The following is a 21,756-nucleotide window of genomic DNA, read 5'->3' as shown; positions in this document are numbered from 1 at the left end:
TTGTTGGATGTTTTTACCGGCTTCCGATTCCGGAGAGTTCTACAGTCGTACAAAGAAAGTCCACGGTCAGTAGCGCATAAATACCTAGATAATGCAATGCTAGTTGGAGGTGACTTTAAGCTACAGAGTATAGAATAGGATGAAACTTCCTGGCAGATTAAAACTGTGTGCCAGACTGAGACTCGAACTCGGTACTGGCGGAATTAAAGCTGTGAGTACGGGGCGGGAGTCATGCTTGGTTAGCTCAGTTGGTAGCGCACTTGCCCGCGAAAGGCAAAGGTCCCGAGTTCGAGTCTCGGTTCGGCACACTGTTTTAATCTGTCAGGAAGTTTCATGTCAGTGCACACTCTGCTGTAGAGTGAAAATTTCATTCTAGAAACATCCTCCAGGCTGTGGCTAAGCCATGTCTGCAATGTCCTTTCTTCCAGGAGTGCTAGTTCTGCAAGGTTCACAGGAGGTCTTCTGTGAAGTTTGGAAGGTAGGAGACGAGGTTCTGGCGGAATTAAAGCTGTGAGGACGGGGCGGAGTCATGCTTGGTTAGTTCAGTTGGTAGAGCACTTGCCCGCGAAAGGCAAAGTTCCCGAGTTCGAGTCTCGGTTCGGCACACAGTTTTAATCTGCCAGGAAGTTTCATGTCAGCGCACACTCCGCTGTAGAGTGAAAATTTCATTCTATAGAATGGGATGTCTATGGATACGTGGAATGGGGGGGGGGGGGGTGGAATGGGGGGGGGGGGGGTTACAGACTGACTGTCGTACATAGCACTGTTGAACACACTTTTCTGGAAACTATCTTGATCAGCTAGTTCAGCAGCCAGTAGGCAGTGGTTGTATTGGAGACCTTGTAGCTACAATTAGGCCAGACCTTATTGAAATCATAAGTGTAGAAACAGGGATTAGCAATCACGTCGTCTTTGTAGCAGCAGTGGTTATGAAAGCTAATAAATCAGGCAAGAAGGCTAGGAGAGTGTTTATGATGGAATGAGCAAATAGCATATCACTTAGACAGCGAATTGACATCACTTAGTTCCAAAAAGTTGGATGGAGGAGAATTATGTGCAAAGTTGAAGCAGATTGTAAATCGTGGTCTGGAGAGTTATGTGCCTAGTGAGTGTATTAAAGATGGAAAACACCCACCATGGTTTAATAACCAAATCCAAATCCATAAAGTGCTGAGGAAGCAGATGGTTTGTACTCTCAGTTCAGGAGAGAATGCACAAATGATGACAAGCAAACATTAGTGGAGATTTGTGCATCTGTGAAGTCTTTGCAGGAAGAATACAACAACTACCACAGTCATACCTTGGCAAAAGATCTGGCACAGAACCTGAGAATTCTGATTGTATTTAAAATCACTAAGTGGGTCTAAGATCTCCATACAGTACCTTGTTGACCAGTCTGGTGTGGCAGTTGAAGACAGCAAAATGAAAGCCGAAGTTTTAAAATTTGCATTCAAGAAATCATCCACATAGGAGAATTGTACAAATGTACTTTCATTTTACCATTGGACAGACTCCCATATGGACAACAAAGTAATAAGCATCTCTGGTTTACGATTTATGTAGATGCTGGCTCACTCCTTGTAGTTCAAGGTGAGTCAGAACACTTCATGAGATCTGTCACATAATATCTGACATATTTACCTTTTTTTAAGTCCAGCTGTTGTAGTTGATTTTCAAGTGGCCTTTCTAATCATTGCCTCCGCAATCCCGTATATAGCTGAGGAAAGGTGTGACTTCTTCATGTTCTGCCACTGTTATTGGAGCAAAACAAGATAACTTCTACTCATATCATGAAAAAGCATGTCCACCACTTTCCTGTTACAGACATATATTTCCGTGAATGGGTGTACAGATCATTAGAGTGAATCGTGAATTAGAGTAGAACACAAATTTTCATACGACATACATCTTGAAGGCTCCACACAACATTATAGATTACAGTATATTTTATTTGTCACAAAACCACCTTGTCTTTTGTTTCCATTCTTTGAGTGTGCGGCTGCCCCTTGATGGTCAAGCCAACAATCTCCACTAATGTTTATTTGTCATCATTTGTGGGTTCTCTGCCCCTTGATGGTCAAGCCAACACCAAGCAGTGATGCCAAAACAAAAAAATCCCACCCACAACAGGTGAAGCCGTGTACTTGTCATCACACTTTGTCATTTTCATGTATTCCACATCTTCCATTTAATGTCTGCACATACGAAAACAAACACCTGCGCACAGTATACGTTCTGTGATTTACTCTCTACATAATATTATTCTATTGCAATCATCTTTCCTTGTACTACACGAGTGTGAAAGGTCATTTGCCTAAATGGCATGTAATACTTCACATTCCTCCACTTAAAGGAAAGATGTCAGGATCTCTCAAAAATTATTTCTCATTAACATGCAATAGTATGCAACCTAATTACTTAAAAATACTTGATATGTTTTCCTTTTTTAAAAAGGAATGAAACTTCATTTTTGATTACAAGTTTTCCAAGTTTTGTTGTTTCATTTCAGGTAAACTGTGCTCAACATTGTTAGCCTACTTTGTGTAATTCCATCTTATTTGCTTCACATCCTGTGTGAAGTAAGAAATTGTACTGTAATGGCCAGTCTTTTTGTACAGAAAGATATTATCCCACTTAAATAAACTTCTTCAGCTTACTTATAGTTTTTATATTTATTTATTTAACAATGCATTTCCTTCAAGTCAATACACTCAAGTGTCTTGTTTACTTCCTGTATATGTGCATAGTTGGTTACCTTCTACTTTTTCTCACATTATTATTACCTGAGGAATTGCCTGTCGTATGTATGCCTACTATTTAGTCCATAAAGTCAAATCTCACTACAGACTCTAGTCAACAAGTCTGGGACGTTCCTGTTCCAACCATTCTCACCTATACTATCAGATAAGTCTATTTGATTATGTAACCATTTTGTAGAAATCTTTCATATTGTGACTGCCAGTCAATATACTGCTTCATACTTCTGTATTCACTGCACTTAATGCCTTCTAAGGGGTTACTGTGTCAAACCTCAGTACAATTATAGATGTGGATGTACCCCCTTTTTTTTTGTAAAAAAAAAAGGTATAGACCATACCTTCTTTTGAGTCCGTCCAACCTTGCCTCTCTCCCACCTACATTAAATGGTACAGGTCCTGCCTCCCATGGATTCACCTGACCAAGGCATAGGCCATTCTTCCTACCGATCTGCCTATCTTTTTCCTCTCCTACAGATCATCCACTATTTGGGTATGTCCTATCTTAACTCCATCAGTAAACACAGTTACTAACCCCCTCTTACTGCCTTTTCTCATTCTAAATGATAAGTTTCTCCCATAATTGCTTTCTGCTGACATTACTTGATTGTTTTATATTTAAATATCTTAACTCCTCTGTTCTAACTTTTCCTTACTCTTACTTGTAACAAATATAACATCACTACATACTCATACTTCTGTCATGTATCTTGCTTTTACTTACTGATACGTATAGCTTATCCTTTACTTTATTATGATTACTAGACTTAGACAATATAAAAGATTTTATTCCGGGTATATCTTGTGAATATACTAGAATAATATTAGCGCTTCATCACCTGTTATTAAAATTTATTCCTCATGGACCTACTCCTTGTTGAATACTAGTTATCAAACCTTCTTGTTCTCTTGTTAACTCTTCAGATCTTGCTTCATATTTGGCTAGGCATGTTAGCAAGCCATCAGTTTGTCTTGCCTTCCATCTTCGAAGTGGACTGTTCTCCCGTGCAACGTGTGGCATGACTAACATGTGTTACTTATTTAACCCTAAAAAAAGTCCTCTTAGTTTATTGTCATCACCCTACGTGAAATACCTGCCAGTGCAGTCCTACTGCTGTAGGTTGTAAATTCTACTGTTTATATTGTAATTAGAAGAGATCCTGCAATAGGAACTTTGCATATGGACAGAGGGAAGGTAGATTTGGTACTGCTAATGGAGAAGTAAGAAAAGGAAATAGAGACAGGTATGTTAGGACTGAAGAAGGAAAGAAGGAAGTGTCCCATAGATGGATTCCTTTACCACCTCCCACCCAAAGAACCCCATGTGCAAAGGTACTTTGGCGTGGTGCCAGAGGGAGAATTTGTTTGGCATTTCCTCCAGAACAGACTTGTAACAGCTTCATGGTTGCAGACTCCATGAAAATTGGTCCTAATAAACCCATATGAAATCAATGGAATAGGCAGGTATTTTCATGTTAGTCATCATCAACCATCAGTATAATTTCTATGATTGGGCTATTCATCAATCAATACTTGATAGAGGTGATGTCATTGGCCGTGATTAATTTCCCCTAATAAAATTCAAATACAAACCCTACCTTTCTGTCCTTCTTTCTTTATGTTTAAAAATGTACAAAACCAATAACTTCTTATTCTAAATTCCAGAATATTTAACTTACTAAATTTATAGCTTATGCATAGACCTTTTGAGTTAAAGCATTTCTCATCAAGTGTCATAGTGCTGTAACTTCCTCCACTTTCTGTTACTATCATATGATAATAGGGCTAAAATCATTTTTATTGTTGGCTCTTTATGTACTAAAAGTACAGTGTACCTCTTCAGAATTTTATTTGAAATGTTCATTTATAGGTAAGTGTATTAACTAAGCTCCTAGCTGTCTTCATAAACGTACCAATGCAGTTATTTCTGAATAAACACTAGACGCTATGTGTACAGGTATTGGAGTTGTTTTATTTTTGTTATTTTATTTTGTATTTAAAAAAGTTCTGTTTCTGGAAGAGGGGGAGGTAGAAGGTGTAAGATTAATAAAAGATAATAGAATAATCAAAGAATATAGAAATAGTTCCTGAGAAAACTAAGATAGAAATACAGAAACAAGTACTCGGATGGCCAGTGGTCTTGAGCTTGCTGAATTTGCAAAGACTATGAACTCTCCTTGGGCCTTAAATCTTTTTAATCATATCTAATATTACATAATTTTTTATCTTACCCTGTATCATGCTCTAAGAGACATGCTGCTTTTGGATGCAGTATATTCTGAACTTTAATAGGTCTACTGTAACACTGAAAAAATTTGCTCTTTTCCCTCGTTAAATTCGAGCTGTGGTGAAAAAACACATACTAATACTGCAACACCTATCAAATAACTCAAGGCAAAATCTATCTTTTTGCTATCCTCCCAGATTTTGGTAAAGGTGTAGAAAATACTCTCAAAAATATGTGGGGTGAAACTTTTCCACAGGTTTGAATTTTGGAAATTGCTTTGATAAATTCATATAATTTACGAGTTATAACTCCTCTAGTAAACTACGCAATAACCCACTGTTATTTATCCCTGCCTTCTCACAGATTTCCTCTCAGTAGCCTAGAAAGAGTGTTAGTATCAAGTGATTCTACTTTCTCTTCTATGGTAGAATGTATAAATTTTTGTAATCACCCTCCAAATTAGATAGCGTTTTAGGTGTGTGAATTATTTCTCTAAATTTTTTGCGTTGTTCTAAAACAGTTTCATGCTCGTTCGGCTCTGAGATTTGCTCTTTGACCTGTTTGAACTCTCTAAAGCAAATTTACCTACTTCGTCAATTTTACGATCTAATTCTTTGAACTACTCTTTCACTTTCTCGCGAACTAAATTGCATTGGTTACTGATCTCATCCGTCAACTCCTGAGACAACGGGGTCAAACTATGTGCAGTGCTAGTTAATTCTATTCCCTAATTGACATGTTCTTTTAACTCTGATGTTAGTTCTTTTTTTGTATTTTATACCTTGACAGACAGTTCATTACTTTTAGACTCTACTTTGTCAGATAGCTCTTTAATATTGTAGTTCATTTCGTTAGACATTTGTTGTACTAAACCTTTAAACCATTCTGGAGCCTCTGTGACCATTTTTCTTGTAATGACGATTGTACAGTGCAAATATTTCCTGTTATATAACCTCTATTATGCTAATAAAGGGTCACTGCACAGTTTTCTTGAAAGTGATAACACTGAAATTCTGTGTCACTCTCCAGATGAAAAAAAAGTTTTCAAAGTGGTTTTCTGTATTTTCTGCAGGCCGGGTCTGTTTGTGTGTGGCATAATGCAGCCGATTTTCATGGTTTATCCATGGACCCAGGACTGCGGTGCTTCTCAGCAGGCTAGAGACCATGGGCAATGGATTTAAAGAATTGAGACTGTCTCACTGCAAGCACGTTATACAGTGTGGTGTTTTTATAGATTTTTATTTGTTTTAGTACATTTTGACACTTCAAAAGTAGTTCGTGTGTTAAAAAGCATGGATGATATGAAGAAGAAAATTGTGTCAGTCGCTGGCAGTTTGTTCACTATGTATGCATATGTTTTCGAAAGAAAATTCGCACAATACCTGTAAAATAATAGATATAATACAGTGGGTAATAACTGACAATAACAAACATAGTAGAACCAACATTTTGTTGGCAGTCACCTGCAGTGTTAGTTTACACAATTCTTCCATGCCTTATGCATTTCTTTCAAGAGGCCTACATTTTTCTGAGGTTATTTCTGCAATTGGTGAAGGTATTTTAAATACGCCTTGCGACTCCAAGGAAATGTGTGTTTCTATTACCAAATGTGTTTAATTTTATTGAAATAAAATAACTTCATTGGTCTTATGAAACACACATGCCATTTGGCTTGCTTTCTCCATCAAAAAACAGTTCATTACAAAAGATGTTGATGTTAGTACTTAAGATTTTTGCTCAAATCAGGAAATGCCATCTGCTTCCAAGTTTATTTCAAATATTTCCTTCTTTGCACTATTGTTTCTTGTACTCTAGCTGCAAAGACAGATTATCCACTTATGTCTTAACTTACCTTTGATATCTCAAAATTTATCAGGGAAAAATGCGAAAACTCTCTGGAATTCTGGGAAATATCAGGAAATTTCACTTGGGGAAATGTGTGGCAACCCTGAAGTAGTACCTGTTCAAGACAGCTGTGCACACTAAGCCACTTAATTGGATTACCTTACAAACATAGTGTGACCAAGTGAAACACTTGCATCACTGTGAGGATAAGCATTGCAGTTTGGGGGTAACAGATGGAAATTTTGTTCCGTCTTGGGTAGCTTAATGATAGGCAACTGCTTGTGATAAGTGAGAAATACAGGTTTGACTCCTTGTGCAGTGTGAATTTCCATATATCACCAGCAGGTAGAACATCTGTACTAAATACAGCTGATGTCAGGTTATTTGCATTCAACAAATTTTTTCCTATGTAGTTTGTATTACAAAAAAAAAACTGTGCAACTGATAACAATTAATGATTATGCAAGTCAGTACTTTTGCAGTGACTCTGATCAGATTGATAAGAAGCAAATGCATTTTCAGTGCCCACACAGATTCTGAAGGTTATAATTTGTCAGGCAAATTGGATCGTTTCAAGTTTCCACAGTCTGATTTGGAAGTTTCTAAGCTTCAAAGCATTAATACAGACTACTGCCGTCACAAATAATTATTGACTGTGATATGGTGTAGATGTGTGTTAATACAAGCAGTCTAACTACCATAGAGCACTTGTTTTTAAGCAGTAGACAGAAGTCATGGAAAGGCTTGTTTCATTGAAAATGTGTCATTAATGAAGCTCATTGTTGAGGGTAGATACAGTGTATGGTGTGAGTGTAAACACAATATCTGAGCTGTGTGTTATAGGCAGGCATGTAGTAGGGATGACAATCTGTGCAGGGCACTGTTATAACAGGAACAAACACAATTTATGGAACATAGTACTCTGTAGAGTTAATGTATGGTACAGTGAAATACTGGTTGCATGTAGCACTGAACACTTTCCGTGCACGACAATAATACAGGTTACAGAATAGGCTGAGCATTCATTTGTGGTCACTTAAACAATACTATTTCTTTTGTGGCTCACTAGAGTGTGCTATGGGGCCGACCCACATGGTGTCTATAAGCGGGCCTGAGAACTGTATGGATGCGTGATGTCTGGAATCACACACTTCATGAGTGAAGGTACATCACTCCTCTGTTCTAGGGGGAAACCATGTATATACATAAAAGTACTAAGAATAGAAAAATGCGTAGCACAGGAGAAGCACTGGTACTGAAAAATAGCACCAGGACCATTTCATCACCTGATGATGGCAGCAGCTGCTGCAGCATGTGGTGGGTAGGCACCAGCGAGTAGGGACAGAAGTAATGAGTGGCCAGTTTGGCACAAAGTCTCCCTCTCACGAGAGGCCGCAGGGCAGGACTGGGGACAGCATCTCTGTAGTGCCGTCCTCTTCAAGGTCAGTTTTTGGCGCCAGAGGCATCAGTGGGGACATGGGAGATGATTACCGCACAGGACTAGCAATGGAGGCGGTGGTGGTGGTGGTGGTGGTGGTGGTGGCTGCAGCATCCGGTGCAGGGGGGCTGCTGTGGCAATGGCTGTATACAAATAGGAGTGGAGGTGGGGACCTCAGACAGAGATCTGTCAGGAACACCCCCCCCCCCCCCCCCCCCTCTGCAGCACGAACTTTACCATCTGCGACATACGAACAGGCATTAGGGGTGAGGTAGGTGTTGGGCCCTCCATTATAGAACCCGCCATGTGCAGCCACAGCTGGTCAAGGTACAGGATGTCCACCTGTCAGGAGTGTTAACGACACACGAGTGCCAGCCCCAGTGACACTCAGTGATGGCAAGAACCCAATTTGGTCTGTGGCAAAAACAATGAGCCCAGACAGGCGCACCTGGCCTGAAGCGTTGCAGAGTTGACAGCACTGGTGGACGCAGCGTCAAATGCAGCAGGTGAAGGAACGTCTGTGGTTGGCATCCATTTAGGTGCCCCACTAGGCTCTTGTCCCCCACTGGAGTGAATGGTACAGGCCCAAAAACAGTCTTAAAACCGTTTCAGGGTACCTGCCGGATACATACTTCCACATGTGAGTTTTAAATGTCTCAACCGTGCCTTCGGCCTCGCAGGTAGATTGAGGATGAAATGGGGGACCTGTGAGATGGTGAATGCCACTCGCCTGACAAAAATATACAAATTCTTGAGAAACAAACAGGGGGCCATTATCAGTAGCCACACTGTATGACAGTCCCTCAATTGCAATAATCTTAGACAGGACTGAAATAGTGGCTGCCGCGGATGTGGTCGGACAACGTGCCACGTAGGGAAACTTGGCATAGGTGTCCAGTACAATAAGCCAATATTGATTTAGGAAGGCCCAAGCAAAATTAACATTTAGACCCGGGCTGGACAAATACCGTTTCATGAGTGCGGGCACTCACAGGTGCCTGCAAGGCATGACCGCGGCTCTCCCCCACTCTGCCAGCCAGCAGTACCCCCACCATCCACTCACCTAGCCATGCATGTCACTGCACTGTGCGGAATCACTCAGTCCGATTACTTCCCATCATTTTTATTGTCTGTGCAGACATCGTGTTCAGTGTTTTTGATAAAACAGAACTAGTGGGTGGAAAATGGTTGAGGAGGAGTTAAAGTCATTGAAACGAAAGTCCTTTGAACCCACACACATTAATCCACAGTGGGAAGAAGAGTACGTTTTTGTTGGAATGCAAAGCGGACCTCAGTGTTTGATTTACAATGCAACATTGTCTTCACTGAAGAAGTACAATGTGAAGCGACATTATCGACTGCCTCACGAGAAGGATATAGTCAGTTTGAATAATGAAGAAAGAAAAGTCAAACTCATCAAACTGAAGCAGAAAAAGGAGAAAGACTTACATATACATGTAGATAATTGTGACATTGATTCATATTATTACTGTTGTTAATAATATGTTATGTGCATTTTCCGTCACTTTTACCTTCTCCTGTAGGTATTTACAGGACGAAAATCTCATCATCCACAACAATGCAGCGATGACAGTAAGCTATCGTGTAGCTCGTAGGTTAAACAGCATGGCCCTTTGGCGATGGAGAATTTGTGAAAGAATGTTTTGCTGCTGCTGCAACAATTTTGTGCTCAGCAAGTCTTCCTGTTTTTGAAACCTTTCCTCTTTCGTGGAGAATGGTTTGCAGTTGCATTGAAGAAAGAGCACACGATGTGGAAGCTCATTTGAGAAGCAGGATCAAAGATTTGGTTTTCTTTTCATTAGCATTAGACGAAAGCACTGATGTATGTGATATTGCTCAACTTGCAGTCTTTTTGTGAAGAGTTGATTCTCAGTTTAATGTGACTTTGAAACTCCTCGATTTAGTGCCAATGCATTACACAACAACAGACAACGATATATTTTTGTGCATAGAACATATAATAGAGAAATACGAGCTATATTAGGAAGAACTTTCATCGATTGCAACAGGTGGTGCTCCTGCAATGATTAGTCATAAGTCTGGTATCGTTACTTTGATACGAAAAAAGTTAAAAGCCGGCGGTGTCCGGCAGGAACTACCAGCAATACATTGCTTTCTTCACCGTGTTAATTTGCTAGCAAAATGTGCCAAACTATTTGGTGTCATGGACGTGGTTATAAAAACAGATGCAAAAGGAAAACTGGTGAAAGAATTTGATGACCCACAGTGGATTTTAGACCTTGCGTTTGTAACTTGAGGGACCAAAGCATCTGAATAGCTTGAATGTAGCTTTGCAAGGTAGAAATAAGGTAATTAGCGAAGTGTTTGACACTGTTTTGGTTTTAAAGAGAAAACAGATTTTTTGGGCAAAGCCACTGTCAGAAATGCCGTGTGTACGCTTCTTGAGAGTTGCACTAGTTGTTAGTGAAAACAATTTGGAACTGCAGAGGCTCAAATAACTTTTTGATGGGTTTGTAACAATGCTACAGTCTCTTGAAGGCTTTTTTGATGCTAGATTTGAGGACTTAAATCTTCTGGAATGCGATGTTACCCCTTTTGCAACTCCTTTTGCAGTCAATGTTGAAAATGTGCCTTCTGAAATTCGGTTGGAACTCGCGGACTTTCAATGCAGTCGGGTACTGAAGGAGAAGTTTCACACTGCAGTAACCTTGGAAAGCTTCTACAAATATTTTCCACGTGAACAGTTTCCATTGTTATTTAAAATAGCTGCTCGTCTGTATAGTTCTTCCGGAACAACATACTTGTGCGAAAGTGTTTTCTCTATAATGAAACTGACAAAATCAAAGCTTGGGAGTAGTCATACTAACGTTCATCTGACTGGTGCAGTGCACCTAATGACCAGTAATTTCACACCAAATATTGAGATGCTAGTTCAAAATCATTGTAAAAATATCCAGGATGACGTAAAATAATGTCTATGTCCTATTCGTATGTGGTACCCCTCCTCTGAACTACACACGTCTGTGTAAATATAACGTAACACTTACAATACGAATGTGTTTGTTTGTTAATCCTTTACGTCTGTTTCCTATTTGTGGCCATGAAAGTAGAACATGTTACAATGGTTCTAAACTGTTTTTCATCCGTTCACAGCCAACCGTTGCGTGGTACAGGGTACACAGGCTTCAGGTAAGCATGTTTTACACTTACCTCCCACACACACATGTTGTGCCACATACGATTGGCTTCCTGATAAACGTGTACCGGCGCCAAGTTCACGGACACTACGTATGTGTGAAATGACCTCGGACTTGTGTGTGTTCCACCAGAACGACATCCGTTAGCTTGTCCATACTCAGTTGTGTGCGCGAAGCACTCTAACAGTGGGATGGTTGCTCTTGGTGCAATATACATACCCAAGCGCCCTGCCACATTGCACAACTCTGCTATCTGCACTATGTGCCCTCACAGTGGATCAATGTTGCCCTCGTGGCTCACGGTGCCCATGGGCAACCATGCAAGCAGCTCTTGTGCCCACCCATGATGTAGATACTCCCACAGGCGCTGCGGTGTCGCCCATGGGGAAAAGGATGTCCACAGAGCTGCCTGTTGCTGAACACAGTGAGTGCAAGCAGCAATAAGCTGCATAATGTCACCATCAATGCCCAACTGGCGTGCCAAAGCTTTGGTGGGTGAGAGGTTCCCAATGACTGACATGCAGAAACTGCAGTACATTACGGCATAAGGAAGCAGGAATAATAACGGGGGTAGCAATGTCCTCTGTAGCTAACAAAAGAACCCCATCAAATACTGAAACATGGTGCTTGAGGGAGAAGTAATTATGCAAGGAATCAGAGGCATGGCTGGGGGTTTTTCCGGCCACAGGTATTACACAAAAGAGAGTACCTTACTGAGTACAGGATCCGCCGTAACAGCCAATGCTGTCATGGCACTAGTGAATGGAAAACCATCGACCATGTTCTGGTTCTCAATGTCTAAGTAGAAACAAAGCAAGTAGTCCTGATTGAACACTGGGTCTGGTCCGATCGGTAGGTGAAATTAGGCATCGGCATTGACGCATTGTGATGTTGGCTGGTAATGGATCTGATGACAAACACTCAGAACAGAGGGACTCCAGTTGCTGGTACGGGACTTGATCCGACACAAAATTTACCTCATTGCCAGCGGAGAAACTGAAAGCATTAAACGCATCTAAGCCGAACAGGTCTGTTGTATGAGAATGATTCACAACAAGGAAGGTGAGAGGATGAACATCAGATTTGTAAGATACAGGAGTGAAGAACTGACTTAGTATCAGTATCTGCTGTCTATTGTAGCTAACCAGCTTCTGTGAAACCTGTGTAAGTCCATGTACGTTTGTCCGCTTATGAAAGTCACTGCAGCACCTGTGTCCACTTGCATGTTTAGTGGTGTATTAAACACGCACAGGTCAATAAACATTTTGTTTGGGGTGACGTTCGTTGTAGAGACACAGTTGATGGCCATTGGTACTACTGTGTCCGCCATGTTTGAAGAGTAGCTACACACCGACGCAGTGTGGCCTCTCTTTCAACACTTGTTACAAACAGCCCAATGCTTAGGGCAATACAGCACTCTCATGTTGGACGAAGCAGTACGGGCAAGATGAACGGGGCGACACGGCCACTGTTGTGACACGGCTTGTTGCTGCTGTGGCCATCAATAATGCTACCCCATGTGAATCTGAGTCAAGGGTTGTATAACTACAATGGCTTCCCCATTATCCTGAACACATGCAGCGTGCCCAACAGCGGTTGACTGAGGAAATTCCAATACCTCCTCCCAACCACCAATCTGATTTGCCTGCAGCTTGGACACTTCGAAGGACTGTCATATATTGAGCACATCCGTAAGGCTTGGAAGAATAGCAGGAAGAATAACAACATTGTGCACCATGTGATCAGCGTAGGATTTTTGATGGGTACTTTTGTGGTACGAAGTACCCTCCGCCACGCACGGTATGGTGGATTGCAGAGTATGTATGTAGATGAAGTAGTGACAAATTTATGATGACAGCCCAACCTGTGTAATTCTGCAGCCCAGGCTTTGTAAGATTGGTTTGGGCATTTCTGAGCATGGTAAAATTCGACATACGTTGCAGTGACATGTGTTCTGTCACAGTAATAGGTTGAGAGAAGCTTGCACATTCCATCAAATGATAAGCTGGTTGGTTCTTGCAAAGGCGTAAGTTGCCACAACAACAGATACAGCCAGGAAAAAAGAAAGCACAATTTTGCATTACCCACATGAAACACCTGGAAATGTTGAAATAACTGTGTCTCTTAGGAGTTCCAATCTTCAGCTGATTCATCATATGTCAGAAAGGGTGATGGTTGTACTGGTGGAAGAGAACATGCTGTGAACATGTGATGGCTGCCCGCTTTATTTCTTCGTTGATTGTCCTTGGTGTCAATGTACTGCATTGCTACACTGGCTGAAACATGAGGTTTGTAATTTCAACACTGTAAATAATGTAGCCGACGGGTTGCATTTCACTGTTCACAACCTCCCAATAATACACAGTTATATATGGTCAGTACTCTATGCTTAACTTTCGATAAGCCTCATTAATAGGTTTCAGCCAAACATCCACATACTGCTTCAGTAGATTACTGTTGAACATCTATGACCAGTAAAAAACATAACCACACATTTCAGTCTTTTAGAATAATAAGGTACGTATAGAACAGACACTGTCATTGTTTTAACACATGGTCTGATTGTGTTACACTTATTTCACACATGCATTGTTGTTGTTCTAACCAACAAGGTTTCCTGTCTGAAACTCGCGTGGACTGACTGTCTCGGGACCAAAAATCAGGCCCTTACATATCCTCACAATAATAGGTACTGAAACTGCACATTGCTTGAAGTTAACTTTACAGAAATTACATTTAAAACTTGACTCATTAAATTAACTGAATACATCTTTTTAACAGTTTTGTCTACTACAAGGATTAAGCTGAATTATTTGTTTAAATCATGAAATTAACATATATAGTTATACAGACAATACTTTTGATGAAACTGTTGATTACTTTGGAATTAATTAAGGGTTGACTTAGCAAACACATTTTCGAATAGGGCCAAATAGATCCTTTAAGAATACTGTTAGTTGTTCCTTCAAATGTGTATAATTAGTACAGAATTTATATTTGTTTATAAGTCAACAATAGAATTTAAGTTATGAAACAATTACTGATTTCGCCCTATAATGAAAGATACCAACTAGGAATAGTCAAAATAAGTTGAAAAATCAATTACGTACATAAAACTAAGCACAAAATTAGATCGTGTGTTAGAATCTTAAAAACTGAGGGCTAACCTTTCTCTTTTATGAAAATGTAGATTATACTGGCATGTGTTAACGGTAATTAGTTAGACACGAAAAAATGAATTTTAAGGAGGCAGATGGCAAAACAAGAGGGGAAGTAAAATTATCCCGGATTGTTTCATCACAAGCACTCAGATGCCACTTGATTGGGAACAGTGGAGAGTGTGTGCTGTTGTTCCACGAAAGCTTGTTGGTGGCCAGTGATACGTTTAGTATATCTTCCATCGAGATGTTTGTTGTCTGACTTAACACTTGACATTAACACACGGAGAAAATGTAATCCCATTGTCGTCGCCAAGTTTTTTATAGAAAGTACTAACATGATTTATGAAACACAGTACTTTGTAGAGCGAGCGTAAGATACAAACAGGCACAGGTCGTGCATAGCACTGAATCCCTTGAATGGACAGCAGTAATACAGGTTACAGAACCGAACAAGCACTCATTTGCAATTGCTTAAATAATATTGTTTCTTTCGCGGTTCACCATAGTGTGCCAGGAGGCCTCTATATGCGGACCTGTGAACTGTACGGACACGCAATCTCTGAAATTGTGTGCATCATGACTAAAGGTATATCAGGCGCATGGGTGACAGCATATCAGAGGTGACATGAGAGATCAGCCCTTTGAGGTGAACAGGTATCATCAGTATCCCAGAGACAGTGATTCAACATGTGTTAACCACTACCCAGGGCAACCACAAGTATTTTATGAACAGATGAACTGTGCAGAATGTTTTATGGTCTACTGTGGAAGCAAACAATTTGAATGTGGGGCATCATGAACCCATTTCTACCAGAACAGTGTGGAGACCAGTGCACTGTGCAGGCTTCAGTAGCCACTGACAGACTATTGCCCCTTTGGTGACATCTCAGCACAGACCTTAATGACTAGCATGGGCCCACTAACATAGACACTGAACTGTACAACAAAGCCAGTATGCTGCTCGGGCAGGTGAAACTCAGCTTCAGTTCTATTGAGTTGATGGGAACATGAGAATTCAGTGTTTTCCCCATTGAAGCTACAGACCTTGCCTGTGACAGTGTTATATCCCAGCAGGGGTTGGTTCCGTTACGGTATGGGCTTTGTTGAAATGGTTGCAATTAGGGCCATTGTCCTGTTGCAGGGACTATTATATGTGACCATTCTTGTAGACAGTCCATATCCCTTTCTGACATTAAAGTGCCCTAATGAAGAGGTCATGTTCTGAGAGGACAAAGCAACATATCAATGCTGTTTGGTTGCACACAGGTGGTTTAATGATCACTGAAGAGAATTCATGACCATGGCTTGATCCCCCAGATCACCAAATCTTAAATCAGTCAAACATTTAGGAGATGCTGTCGATACCTGTGTATACTTGATGAACCAGCACCAACTCCATGAGTATGGTTGAGAGTAGCATTGCAAGATGTGTGGATCACTATCTCTCCAGGAGATTCCAATACCTCATAGAATCTGTGCCCTGATGTGTTGTTCAGTTTTTAGTGCTTTAGAATGAGCGACTCTTTATTAATACCACATACAGTGCATTTCCATGATGTTCTGCTTTTACTCCAACAAGGCATGTTACACCATCAAGTGTATCAATGTGGTTGCTAGAGATAGCATCACAACAATGCATACCATGTGAAAAGATACTCAGTAATCACATGATCACATGATTTCACATGATACTCAGTAAATTATTGCACATACCTTGACTTTGACTCATAGCACCATCCTGAATTTTTTAATGCAGTTTGACCATATGCGACTGACCTAAATTCACTTTTGAAGTCCAATCCCACTACATGATTGTGTCTCTTCATTTTGATTCATACATAAAAACAGTTGCACAAAGGCAGAGCCTGGTACTGTGCATCATGCCAAACATTTAAATAAATATCTGTATCTCCTAATATCCAAATAGCTTTGTGTTTATGCTTGAGACTACTGGTTTTAGGGTGTACATTTCGGTTTTTGAATTCACTGTCTCACTTTCATTTATAAAAGTGTGTGAATCAAAACACAGCAATACATTCATATTGAGTACAAAATAATTTTACTTGAGAATATTTGCAAGATTTATGTAGTATGGGTCCTAGTAACACATGAAGTGTTTATTTTCATCATTTTTCTCTTGAAAACAAAATGTTTTTAAGTACTAAAGTAGTACGTGTTCTCAGCTGAATGGGAAGTTGTTATGCAGCAATGAAGTTCATTGAACAAAAATAACTTTGGTTAGTTGGTGAAGAGATACAGCTTGAAAGGAAAAAAAATGAATTGAAAGGTGTTTTGATAATATGATACATTTTATATACAAAATGAACTGAAAGATATTGCAAGAAAAAGGATGACTTTATGTGCTAGTGGGTGTACGTGATACTTTCTACACAGGAAGCTCCTATCTAATGTTTTCTTCGATCTTTAGAAGGCCTGTGTTGCAAGTATGAGACATGTTGTCCTCGGACAACTTCCATGACAGTTTTCATGTTCTGGTACTCTTCTTACATCCACTTGCAGTTTTAAGTGCCAAGTTTTCTAACTTCTATCAACTTGTTTTGAACAAGAGACCTAAGTTCCTCATTGCAATTTTTTTTAATCACAGGAGTTGCAATATCGAATAACTCTGTTCCCCCCCCCCCCCCCCTCCTGTGCTTAATTTGTGTGTGTGTGTGTGTGTGTGTGTGTGTGTGTGTGTGTGTGTTTGTGTGTGTGTGTGTTTGTGTGGGTGGGCGGGCGCGCGCGCACACACACGCCTATTCTGTGAGTGAGTTGCAGTGATTAGACAATTTTAGAACCAGCCGTATTCATAACTTCAATGATGAGCCACCACTGAACACTAACTTATCATGAAGCAGCAGATATGTAAAGCAATACAAGCATCTCACTATTATACTAGTGTTCCATTACCCAAGTAGCAACATTATTGTCTGCATGAAATGTAGACTTCTGATTTGTCTTTTTTGTTTAAGTTTTAAACAAACAAGATAATTTTTATGTGATATAGACCCATTTGGTTGTGATATTTTGGTAACTGTTTTCTGGATTTATCTCCTCTGTCAATTTTAATTATTAAGCGCTATGTCTTACGTGGTGTTTGAGGTACTGGAATGCATGACGTGTGATTAGAGGATGTTTTTTCTCATACATCAAATTCCCTACAATCTCCTCTGTGTACTTTATCAAAATAATGTACTCAGCAAACAGAATGTTCCTGACTTTATGGGTTCTCATTTTTGCTGTAAATTTGGGAGAAGCATGTATAATTCTTCTGGGTTTCAGAAAATGTTGGAATTTGGCAGAGATGTAAAGATGTAGTAACAAGTTAGCATAGTATCCATTAGGTCTAAAAGTTATCCCATGTGACAATGTGTCGTTTTCCTTGATGCTTCCATCTCACTTTTGAATCTGCATGTCATTCTTCTGTGGAATAATGACTGTGTTATGGAAAGGATAGATTACTACTCACCATACAGTGGACATGTTAGTTGCAGACAGCCATAACAAACCGAAAGCTTACTTGTTTAGCAGTCTTTTTGTTGTGCCTCTCTGCGACCCAACAACTCCACTATATGGTGAGTAGCAATCTGTCCTTTTCAAAATATTGTCGTTTTTCCATTCTAGATTTTCCATTGTTTGATTTTTCAGTGGAATAAGTATCTGATGGTGAAGGGCAAGGCTGGTGAAACAAAGTGGTATTTATTTATCTCAGCTTAAGATATTAAATTTGATTTGTGGATTTGTAGTTCAGAGGGGAGACCTAGCAATTTGCAGCACTTACAGTATTTGTGATTCAGTATGTCAGTCTTCTTTTTTTAATGAGAAGGTAGCTGCCAATTATAGTTGATAAGAAGAGTTATGCGGTGCATATTAAAAAAAAAAGTGCAGTGTTAACTTATCTTCAGCCATTAGTATGGAAGCTTATGTGTGCTAAACTTGTCTGTTCTATAGATGCTATAGATGGATTGATAATCCATTGTCAGTCCAATGTTCGGGTAACCAAATACATCTCCTGTACTCTTTTTAGTAATTTACATGATATTTTTTCTCTTCTTTATTCTAAAATAGTAGCCTAGCAAAAATTGAGCAGGAGGCTGGTACAGGTGCTAAAGATCATGTTGTCTTGCATCTGAAAGCGCATTGTCATCTTTTTTCCATATAATACTCATATTTCATGTTGTTAGTAATACTCATTCCTTATCTTTCATTCAGTTAATATGATATTCAGTCTGTTCCTTCTTACTTGACTTCCGTATCCCGTCATACTTCTCCATACCTCCTGTCTCTCTGTTATGGCATACCATTCCCTCTTCTTTTCTTGGTAATAATTTTACCACTATTATTAGGTATCTGTTTTTCTTTTTAAAATCTATTTTATCTAAATGATTTGTTACAGGTATCAACTGAATGAAATAGATCTGCCAATTTTTTAAACAATGAGAAATCAAGGATAGAATGTAACAGTATTATGAAAAGGATAGTCGCTACTCACCATATAGCAGAGATGCTGAATTATAGATAGGCACAACAAAAAGACTGTCACACAGTTAGCTTAGGGCCAACAAGGCCTTTTTCAAAATTAGACAGCGCGCATACACACACACACACACACACACACACACACACACACACACAAAATTCACATCACATGATCAAAGTCTCTGGCGGCTGAAGCCAGACTACGAACAGGAACTATAATTGGAGAGGAAACCTGGTAGGGGAAGAAAGAAGGTGGGGCGGGGAGGGGGAGGGATAGCAGGGTAAGGGTGGGGTATAGTAAAGTGCTGCTGTGGGAACGTAACAAGGGCGAGATGGAGAGAGGGCAGGGCAGCTGGGTGTAGTCAGGAGGTTAGATGGAGGACCACCGTGTGTGTGTGTGTGTGTGTGGGGGGGGGGGGGGGGTCTATTTTTGATGATAAAGGCCTTGTTGGCCGAAAGCGTATTGTGTGACAATCCTGTTGTGCCTACCTATGACTCAGCATCTCCACTATGTGGTGAATTGCAACTATCCTTTTCATACTGATGTTACATTTTCCCAATTTTTTGATACTGATGTTACATTTTCCCAATTTTTTGATACTGATGTTACATTTTCCCAATTTTTTGATATTTTTAAGCATTCTCTCATATTGTATCTCATTACCAAATCCATGAGGATGGAAGAACTGATGACCTTGAAGTTGAGCCCCTCGAAATCATCATCTTAAACCACCACTTCCTGCAACCCAATTTCCCTCGAACTTCAAAGGTTGTTCAGTGTAGTGGAAGATTCTATACCAGTGCATTGTATAACTTCAAGCCAAATTATGTCATCACATTCTTAAGAGGTCATGATTCCACCGTCGCTGTATATTATTTAAATAAGATGCGTTATTCACCACTAGCCACTACTCTCTGCAGATCCTTGACTTATTTTAATTTGTGCTTGGTCACATTGAACTCCATCAAAAGGAGTACAATAATTACATAACATTAACTGACTGACTCATTTCGAAACTTAAAACTACCTCCCTCGTTGTTCCACATTATTACTGCACTCATCTCCTTTGTCATACATTCTGTGAAGAAGTCCATTGATCATTGTCTTTCTCTCTAAGCTTGCCTCCAAGGATTTTGCCTGTTACACAAATATTTGTGAAGTAAATACTTGAGAATAATGCAGGAAGACATTTTTGCTTCTCTATACACACAGAATTCGGAACACATCGGTTGATGTACACTCTTTCTCTTAACTCTAAGGTTACAGCCACTGCCAAGGAGCATCTTTCCCCTCACCCTCCACCCCTCCCATCCCCCCAATCTCCTCCACCTTCCCACCCTCCAAAACTACCTGCCAATGATAGTTTAAATATTAGTCTAAATATTCTTCACATTCTTCACAAAATTTGTTCTTGATTGGAAGAAATAACTGATCCATTTCAGATGAATGTGCATATGTTTTAATACAGTTAATTTAATTAAGTTTGACTTTCAGCATGCTGAATCAGTTTCAATTACAAATCATTAAATGTTAATTGCTTTTTTAGTGAAAGTGTCATCAAATATGACTGCCTGTTGCACTTGTAACAAATGAAATAATTTTTTGTCTATAGCATTCTGCAGCAGACAACGTATTTAACTAGAACATTTTTTTTATGTGCTTGATGATCTTTATTTTGAAATATTGATAACTTGTTCACATGTGCAAAATAAATATATATATATATATATATATATATATATATATATATATATATATATATATATATATATATATATATATATATATATATATGTGTGTGTGTGTGTGTGTGTGTGTGTGTGTGTGTGCGCGCGCGCACGCGTGGGTGTGCGTGCGTGCGTGCGTGCGATTCCGTGCGCATGCACGCGTTTTACATTTGGTGTAGGTGCGCATATTTCTTTGCAGTTCATAGTGGTGGGCAGGTGTCTTGTGTTAATGTTTCGTAATAATGTGTTTACAGATATCGGACTGATGAAGTAGAAGTGACTTGGAGGTAGAATATGTGGAATGGGACATCCAAACGGAACAGAAGGAATATGTCAATCCTCTTACTTGTTTGTACCATACTTGCACAAGCAGGAGACTGTACCTCTCTGAATATGATGACTGTCAGAAAGTGTAAAAATAAAGAGCTCTCAAATAAAAATAACTGCTTGTCAAAAATGAAGTTGTTGTTTTAATCATTAGAGTATTAAATATAAAAGTAATATCTTTGTAATTGTTCTTACTTCATTTTAATTGAAATCCTTTCTTATCGATGTTCTGAACAGTGATGATGTCTGAGGCTGTGATCACAGAGGGATTCCTCTGACAGCTGACCTTTTCAAATCTGTATGTCAGTATGTATGCATTCTCAGTTCAACTGCTTTCAGTGACTGAGTGTACAGATTTCAGACAATGGTTGGCAAAATTAAAATCAGTTTTTTCTTTGGCTGAATTGGACGACATAGCCACATCCAAAACTCGTATTGAGAGAAACTTATAAGTTCCGTATACGGAGTTTGTGGCATTCTGAGGATGAGAAGTATCATAACAGTGATATATCTCAGAGTACATTGTGTTAATTTGCTACTTTGTCCTTTACTAACCCACTAGCAGATGTGCCATTTTTCATAATGTGGTTACTCTGAGTATAATTAACAATGATCA

General features: G+C 39.6%; 1 protein-coding gene across 2 annotated transcripts in view; it reads left to right on the top strand.

Annotated features, from left to right (window-relative positions):
- The window catches only part of LOC126475168 (tRNA N6-adenosine threonylcarbamoyltransferase), a 77,436-nt gene extending 56,162 nt beyond the window's left edge, over nucleotides 1-21,274 (top strand). The window contains exon 6 of one of the 2 annotated variants that reach the window (XM_050102796.1): nucleotides 21,068-21,274. In XM_050102796.1, the coding sequence (XP_049958753.1) occupies nucleotides 21,068-21,104 (37 nt within the window). In that variant the 3' untranslated portion in view covers nucleotides 21,105-21,274. Of the gene's footprint in view, nucleotides 1-6,055; nucleotides 6,420-21,067 lie in introns of those variants that run through there. The other variant, XM_050102795.1, reaches the window with a different exon arrangement.
- Nucleotides 21,275-21,756: the final 482 nt, after the last annotated feature.

Source organism: Schistocerca serialis, chromosome 4 (assembly GCF_023864345.2).
Source record: "Schistocerca serialis cubense isolate TAMUIC-IGC-003099 chromosome 4, iqSchSeri2.2, whole genome shotgun sequence".
Taxonomy (NCBI): Eukaryota; Metazoa; Arthropoda; class Insecta; order Orthoptera; family Acrididae; genus Schistocerca; species Schistocerca serialis.
This window is presented reverse-complemented; position numbering and strand designations above follow the sequence as displayed.